The sequence below is a fragment of the Cephus cinctus genome, unplaced genomic scaffold, assembly GCF_000341935.2.
Source record: "Cephus cinctus unplaced genomic scaffold, Ccin1 Ccin1_scaffold0319, whole genome shotgun sequence".
In the NCBI taxonomy this organism is placed as follows: domain Eukaryota; kingdom Metazoa; phylum Arthropoda; class Insecta; order Hymenoptera; family Cephidae; genus Cephus; species Cephus cinctus.
Genome location: NW_014333020.1, coordinates 42,348 through 51,600, shown reverse-complemented (window position 1 = coordinate 51,600; position 9,253 = coordinate 42,348). Strand labels below are relative to the sequence as shown.

Below are 9,253 nucleotides of genomic sequence, written 5' to 3'. Positions count from 1 at the left end.
CTGTGGTGGGGTCTTTGAATAGGTCGCATGTCTATTCCGACTGGACTATACCTCTTAAGCAAAAAACGTGTGCATGGTTTTATTCTACATGAGTGTCGCTATGGTAGGAACTGCCACGAAATAAAAATATTCAAACATTTAAAAAATGGCAGACATTTGGGAAAAGTTAATCGATTTTCGCCTGAAAAATAGTCGCATTTATTGTGACTGTAAAAAAAATTTTGCAGGAATAACTACCGGTTTTCATGCGAGCTGTAAAAGGGTATGTGATTTGTGCATAATAAAAATATTATAATTTGAGAAAAAATCGTCCGAAGCTTTAAAATGAATTTTCAGATATACGTATAACAAAATGTTACTTACCTGAGGCTAACCTTCAAATTTAAGCCCAGAGGTGTCGATTCAGAAAGTATTACACTTTTCATACATAACTCACAAACGATCAGTTTATTGCAGCAAACACTGAAATTAAATGAATTAATCGATAATAATATCTTCATCGCAATCATGCAACTGACTCTCTCAATCTAACTAATTCTGAAAAACTCTTATTTTTTGAAACACATTTGGATGCACGAAATACATCGGAACACATTCTCGATACACGTGGTATTAAAAAAATGTAAAAAATGAAAATGCATTTTTTCCAACTATACAAATCAAACACCTTTCTTAAGACGGTTACCACTGTATAAGAATAAAAGTTATTATAGGCTAATAAAAATATATTTTAAACAATGTGTAAACAATTTTCTAAAAAGAAATATGGTACAAACATACATATATGAATATATACATGGAGAAAAATGTATAATCGAGGCGATTACTGAAGCAATGGTTATTATTTGGTCAATGAAAACAATTCTAGCAAGATACACAAAGTAAGATAGTAAAACTTACAATACCAATATTGTAAAATTTGACAGAATTATTAAAATTTGCTACTAGAATTATAGTTAAAATTGTAACCATTACTCTAGTAGCCATTTATCGGCATGTAGATGTCGCGCAGTGTAGGCGATGAGGTTGATTGATGAAGAGCAGTGCAGTAAATAGGAAGAACACTATTCGCTAATGTTTGTTCACTGTATAACTATAGGATACAAGATGAAATATTTCAAATTTTTTCGATAATTTTTTTACACAGCTCATACAAAACAAGTCGTTTCGTATTTACGACAGTAGATTAGCGTTTTTTCTACAGGGTATGTACGGTCATTGATTTTATGAGATTTCAAGGCTGCTTTATTATTTTATGAGCGTCAAATTTTCGAACCTATAGGAAAGCAGCTGCTTTCCAGCTTAACGTTACCATTTGAACCTGAAACCAAATCTGAACCTGCACTTTAGTACTTTAAATGTTAAACTTGTACCATTCAATGTTGTTCACAGTTTATTTTAATTGGATATCGTAGCTACAATTCATATCTGCAAATTGGAATAAACTCAGAGTGTCATGCTCATTAAAATCAATGAAATCGCATTTTTAAACATATATACGAATTATGTTGAAAACTTTAGGAATTTTGGACGTTTTGAAAGTGTAAGTTTAGCAAAGGTTGCTACAATTGAGGTAGATTAAGCTTCATTAGATGATTAAACCTTGGCGTTCATGCGGAATTATCCTGTTCCCCTCACTATCGCATGTTCCCATCCTGAGAGTTAGTTGCCCCATATATATGCTCCGTGGGTCACACTAATCGGTATTATAGGTATACCTACTAGCGTGTACACACATCGCATCTTATATTTTGGCAACCCTTCGGAAACTACTCTGCGTATACTTTGGTCAAATTAAATCATGGAAAAATTCCTTATTTATATAGACAGCAATTTATTTTATTAACGTTTAAGATGATTAACGGATAAAAGTTTTTAAGAGGTCATCCAAATTAAAATTTCGATAATTACAATGGGATATCCGAAATTTAGGTAGTTATCGCTGTAAAAGGTGTGGACACAGACCGTAGGATACATGTAGAGTCAGGGTAATGTTTATAAAAAATCCGGAATAATTATTGATTATAATTTTTATAGAATATTTATTTATTTTACTTGTATTTTCTCCTTCGTCAATCTATCGTTTTTTTAATATGCCACACTCAGAAGAGTATATAATCTTCAATAAAGTGTCATTTAACAACTGGAGATAACACGAATTTGAATTAGTCGCAAATTTAATCTTCGTACTGAGGGAATAAAAATATAAAGTACAATAATAGAATACTATATAGAATAGGAAAGCAAGTATCGTTTGTAATAAATAGGTACCTAAATACTAAGACTGTACATAGTTTTAGGGACTATCTATAAAGAGAATAGACACCAGTCACACAACTCTTTCCCTAACTAACGGTCGCACAGCGATTCCACAATACACAGGTATTTTTTTTTACAGGAGAAAATATTTGTACAATTACCTTAATCTTATTCCTTGGTAAGCTTATATACACTATTTTGGCAGTTGGTTCGGCATTTGACCGCAACAGAGAGCCCAATCAAAAATCTTTATACATCTACTTTGTACAATTCTTAAAAACCTAAGGTCAAATCAAACCCTCAAGAGCCCAACTAAGATTATGATGCCCATCGTAATTTTTCATATTTCTGACCATTTTCTATCTACGCCTTTTCCGAGATATCGCTCTTATAAGGCTGAAACAGTTTAGGTGCGTCAATTTTCGTCGTGGCAGAGACCGTTGACGTGTTCAGTGGTCCTGAGTAACTTTTGTTTTCAAACGCACTTTGGATCGTTTGAATTTGCGCGGGTAGTCCAATGGCCATGGTGGTGGGAAGCTTGAGGGGCGGAGTCTTTTCTCCAGAAGATGAGAGGGGGTGTATGTGGGAGTGGGGATGAGCCGCACCACAGTCACAGTCACTTGATGTGTCCGAATGGGAGGGGCTCAGCTCTGGAAGTGTTGGACGGTAAGTGGGGGCTGAAGTAGAGGTCGGTGGACTCACGAATGGAGAATGTGTGTTGGTAGGAACGCCAAGAGTTGGGAGATGCAGGGGCGGCAAGGCTGGGTGAGGCTGAAGAAGATGATGGTGGTGAGGATATGCTGGACTCTGTGGGTGTGGCCTGTGAAGTCCAGTCGATGTCGTCGCTGGCGCACTGGCTGGATAAGGATTATAACGCGCTGTATAATACGCGGCTGCTGCCGCTGCAGGGTAATTTGGCGCTAGGTGCGTAGGCGGCAAACCGGGGGTCCCGTGATATGGTGGTGGCGGTAGGGTTGCTGTTGCTGCAGCTAACAGGGTTGCAGCCAATGTAGGATCCGTATATATGGCGTACGGCCATGCCATCGCCATCCTTTGTCTCTTATCCTTCATTCGTCGATTTTGAAACCAGACCTAAAACAGAAATACAGAATGTGTTTTATAAAGCATATTCCATGTTCAAATGTTATGCAACTAAAATTAACAAGTTCAATGTGACATGAAAAAGGACAATTTTATACTGCAGAAAATATGTTAAGACTAATGAATTCAAAATTATTACGATTACTCCAACTCCTATAGTTATAATGGAACCCTTCAAGAGAACTAGAAGTAATATAATAGTTCGAGGCGGCAGGCGAAAAGGAACGGAAAGTATGTAAAAACAATCAAAAATAAAAGTCTGACAGGAGCTCCTGGGAAATTAAAGGATCCATTAAAGTCACAAAGCTGCCGAAATCTCGCCTCTACTAGTATCCCGCTAATCAAGCTGCTTAGCACCTTGCCCGTCGGTTGGATGCGTCTCACTCTTCAGGGCCGTACGTATGGGCGGCCAAAAGATGAAAAGTTCCAACGGACCGACCGGCGGCACTTTTGATCGAAGTTGTGCCTTCCTCGAGATATTTACCCTCGGTGATTGGTGATTTAACGAAGACATGAACAAAGGGATTCTCTTACGTGTTATAATGACTGATCAAACATGGCCGAACCGACAAGAAAGCTATCAAGGCCGCTGACACTCCTCCTTTCATATATAAGAAAAAAAAGAAAAAACGTAAGTACACGAAAGTAGTCGCAACCACTGCAACAGTCTTATATGATATCGACTCATGAGCCATCTTCCTGTCCTTATGAGACTTCTGGCTGACTGCTGGTTCCTTTAGTACTTAGAACGCCATTGATCATTCAGTATTTTCCTCTTTTTCTACTCTGGGAAGCATATATATTGCTTTGGTTAATTAATAGTCAAATAGGCTATGTAAATTTTTTAACACTCAACGTTGTGCCCTTTTTGCATTGTAAAAAATATAGTGCGAAATTTAACACCGTTTTGATACCAAAAGTGGTACATATAGGTCCATACCAATTACCGTGTCAACGAGTAGTGTAAGGCAGCTAGTGTTACTTGGCATTACATTACTTGGCATGTTACAAAATAACACGACTTGCAGTTATAAGTGACACCTAAAATCCTCGCAGAAATCGTGTCGTGTATTCAGGATCATTAAATATAGAAAAGCTTATTAGATTACTAATATTCTATTAAATATATCAAATATACAATTTTCGAAATACAATAATTCTATAATTAAAACAAATATTAAAAAATGTGGCCATACTCGTGTAATTAGTATTTATAAATAGTATAGTAAGGGGATCAATAGATCTATTGACTTCGAACAATTTAATGAAAGATTGTCAGTTTAAAAATAATAAACAGAAGTTGGTTAGTAATACATCGAATAATATCAAGGGTCAGTATCATCAATACATATATTAGACAGCTTAGCAGATTTAATTATCATATATAATGCGCAAACACCATTTACGATATACTCAACAGCAAGTTGTAGTTATTGATTTATATCTTTTCAGAATTTGGCAAAACTTACTGATACTGTATACACAAATATTGATAATTATAACTCTTAACCTGAGCAACGTTTACAATTTGTCTGGTGGCTCATCACACATACCCATATGTATTGATGATACTGATGATGATATTGATGATATTGATGATACTTACCCTTCACCCTTGAAACCATTCCATGTATTACTAACCTACTCCTGTTTATCATTTTTTAACTGAGAATATTTCGTTAAATTTTTTGAAGTCAATGCAGAAAGTTTATTAGAATGCTTGTCTGAAAGATTGTTTAGAAAATCTGTCGCAACCTCGTCAGAATTGTTACAGGATATCCGAATATAGTCGCTCGCATTCTTAGTTCCAAAATTTCATCTTAATATCTCAAAAGAGGAAACTGTAAAAGTCCAAATCGGAATAATTTCAGGATATCTTAATAGGCCGTGGCGTCGTTAGTTCTAAAATCGACTACAGAATCGTTGATGAGTAGACTGCTTAGTATCTTATAAGAATATTAAAAAACAAAACCTATTTATGATCTTGCTAGGAATATCCTATTTGCGGAATCCTTTTTGAATCATGATTAGGATTTTTCTATACACAGAGGAAATACACAAAGGAATTCCCACTCTAGGTTTTCTACATTTTTAATCTAATTGCATTTCACTACAGTCTGACGATAATTTTTTACGGTGTAAACTATACCGCAAAACCCATAATTTCCGACCCTGTACTCGTTAACTTTCTTAATTACTCGAAAACCGTTAATTAAGTTAAAATCTCGCCAAGGTGCTAATGGCTGATATTTATTTACATTAATCGCTATGAACGTAGTAGCGTCACTTCTATCTCTGTTACTACAGAATGAATATTTAATGAGAAACTAACTTGCATCAGTGTTCATCAATAAGAAGTCAAGGTTTATGGAAGTAAACAACGCGTAGCAGAACACCGTCAAAATCGTTAGAACGTAACATTGTATGTAAAAGAAGGAGAATTAATTTTAGACGCCTCGTGTACTACTTATTGAAACAAGTGAATATTATATCGATTATTATTCTAGTATGAAAACATTGTAACATGATAAATCTAAACATTGATAACTAATGCCTGAATACTATTATTCATAAAATACGTGTGAGGAGGGTACGAACCTTAATTGTCGATTCGGGCAGCTGCAATTGAGCGGCCAATTCGCACCTCCGCGGTCGGCTCACGTAATTCTCGCGATGGAATTCTTTTTCAAGACGGGATAACTGTTCCCGAGTAAATGCTGTTCTGTAACGTCGGCTGTTCGGGTCCATCGAGGATAATGGTTGTTGCGGCTGATGCGATCCCGAGGATTCTGAAATATCGAATTGTTTCGGTTAAAAATAGCTTCCGGATTTGAGCCGCGTCTAAAAGTTTTAATTCACCAACTAAAACCTATACAATTCTTTTTTGCTATATCATTGAAATAATTTATAAAGCAGCAGTGATGTCAATATAATTATAGACCACTTTTTAAAAAATTTTTTCAATCAGGAGTTCATGTTCTATTTTTCTTATTTGATTTGCATGATTAACCATTTTTTTGTTTAAGAAAACAGTATGCTATTAATCGTATTTAATGCAGAGACGTGGATTATCAAACTATACTCAGCTTCAAACAGTATAATGTACCCCAGCAGCCAGTTAAAGGAAAAATTATCTACGGTCAATAAAAATTTAAGTTTCTTGAAATTGGGCATGGGACTGCAGTAAAATAATTACCGCAATAAACTCGGGACCCCGGGGATACAGACAAATTCTTAAGAAGGATTGCAATACTGTTAGTAAGGTCCCAATGAAGAATCCTTTATGGTTTTGACCATTACCTACTTCACGTTTTACAAATACCTACGAGGACAACTATCAATTGGATTACACCCAGCAATTATTATCTTTTGTCAACTTACTAATTCGCCGTTAACCTCTTGGACTATCAACACCATGCTAGATAATTCTGTGGGAACTATTAATATGATATCGTGAACTTGTTGAAATATATACTTTTTATATGTACGTCACTTATAAACATTTTTCATTTTGAGGAAATTCAATGTTGGTAAAGAATATACTCAAACAGATAAGGTTTCACTTAATTTTTTTTTAGAAAACTTACCCTTTTCGGGAGTTTTTGACATGTTTCCATGCAATGGACTATGAGGCGGACTCAGCTGATATTGCGGTGGCACCAGGTCTACGACGATAGTCTCTTCTTCTCGTTGATCTCGTTGCTGCTCCTCGAAATTACGTTGATAACCCTGCATCTTCTTTGACGAGACACCAAGAGGAACTTCTAATCACTCAATTATGGTTATAATATTATCTTCGATAACACTTCACTGATCACTGTAGAAGAAGTCAAATGACTTAGTTAACACTTATGATGGATCTTAAAGCTCGTTTCGCGATTCTCAAACTTCTTCACGCTCCTCGACGACTCCGAATCCAGTGCTTAAGAGCGACTGTATTTTCCTGTGTGACCAGCAGGGATTTTATAAAGTCTCCTGAGGACTAACTCACACTGTCAACAGTCGGGACCAGCCGAAGGCACAGCCATTGTTGCCCGAAGCTGTCCGATTGGTGAGCAGGCGCTATGACTGTTTGGCGATTGGTCCTTTGCACTTCTAGTGACGCCCCTATATTACGACACTCTTACTCAATGCGTTTTCCAGGGAAAATGCTCCTTAAACGGGGCGAACATCAGTAAGGTAAAATTTAGCCGAAAATTATCTCGAATAATTTATCTTGTTATATGCATCTGTTTTAACACGAATTTCACTCCGATTAAAAAAAAGTTTTTTTTCGGGGAAATGATTTGTTAATTTGATTAGAGTATGTGTTTGAAAATAGATCATATTTTCTGTGGAATTTATGTTTCTAACTTTATATCCAGTGGACTTTTGTATACAGTATAACCAGCATTCAAAATAATATTCTGGCAAAAAAATGAGAACTGTGCCTACATACATCTGGGAATGTGTAGGCGTCGCAGAAACTACAGATTATGAAATAACGTAAAACTGTCTTAAAAGGATTTTCTTTCCACAATAGTTTTGCTCTATTTTAGATATTTTAATAACTAGGACAGAAATAAGAGATCCCTTTGAACTATGCATATTTCAGAGTGGCCAATTCTTGAATTACTAACTTTTTTTTCAGAGAAACGGTGTGCTTCCTTTTTGAGCGATTTTACAGTGATAAATAAAAAGAGTATGCGTTGATATGAGTGCAGTGTGAAGCGAATCATTTTTTATTTTTGCAAGGAACTATGGGAGCGACCATCACTCGTTCCCTATAGGTCCTATATGTATACGAAATTACCTGAAATAAGAATAGAAAGAAAGCAAGAGCCAAGGTACAGGATTACAACCAGGTACCTTTACTCCACTGACAAGTAGATTAACAATGATTATGTTCTTTGGTCACACTCCGAATAGCTAACCTCATTACTGCAATAAATCAAATTTTGGTAAATTTCGTTCAGGTGAACTAATATTCTCTGCAAACATTCATTTTCAATCGTAAAATTTACAATAATTTTGGCAATTCATATGTGGTTCTAAATGTTGGCCTTCATTACTATACATAATTTCAAACAAATTTGGTTTTTCTCCTCATTATTTTAATTAATTTTAAAACTTCGAGATGTTTTGGCTTTAGTACTAAATTCCTAAAGACACATGCAACAAGGTAAGTTATGTGTAGAATACTGTAAATTATTTGTCAAACGTTTCTAACCTCCAACTTCATTCTAATCCCACAAATTCTTCGTTAGTCAATGGGTAGTTGTTACTTAATACAGGAGACCCATGATATTTTTTATTTTACAAATATACGTTTGAATATATTACATTGAAGATTTTATTCGAAAGAAGATTATAACTTATGAGTCTCGATAAGTGTCAGTCTTTTTTCTTGAAATCAATTTGACTTTGGATTGTAGATATTTCCTATAACGAATCATGGAATTTCTCGTTAATCACCAAAATACATCTTATTACGACTATGACTACGGATCTAGGAAAACTTTAAAAAATAGTTGTAAGTTATTTTATGAATATTTTAAAAATCAGGTCAGGAAAAATCAATTTAAGCGATGCATACTAAATTTTCCAACGAAAAAGTTAAGCTGATTCAGTACTATATAAAGACAAAGAAAAAGAGAAAATATTTGTGTCGTTTTCTTATATTTTATTTCTTGCCGCAAATAGGAAAATAATGAAAGAATTTTGTTTCATTTTGCTTTATAATGTACGTAGCGAATATAACTCAATGCGTTGAATCTACATAATTATTTTAATACCGTAAGATGTGATGAGAACGTTTATCGCTGGCTGTGCTTCATAGCTGGTGAAGGCAGCGTATCATATTGGGGGTTGAAAAAAAGATATAATATTATAAATTTCTATTTAGCCTTCTTAT

The 9,253-nt window shown here is 35.1% G+C and overlaps 1 protein-coding gene across 1 annotated transcript; it reads right to left on the bottom strand.

Annotated features, from left to right (window-relative positions):
• Window positions 1-2,038: 2,038 nt before the first annotated feature.
• On the bottom strand, window positions 2,039-8,093 carry LOC107266525 (segmentation protein even-skipped). Its single transcript, XM_015737118.2, has 3 exons — window positions 6,948-8,093; window positions 5,959-6,149; window positions 2,039-3,351 (listed from the first exon to the last, which is right to left on the bottom strand). Exons 1-3 carry the CDS (start codon window positions 7,093-7,095, stop codon window positions 2,623-2,625), a joined length of 1,068 nt encoding a protein of 355 aa, XP_015592604.1. The 5' UTR covers window positions 7,096-8,093; the 3' UTR covers window positions 2,039-2,622.
• Between the last annotated feature and the right edge of the window lie 1,160 nt (window positions 8,094-9,253).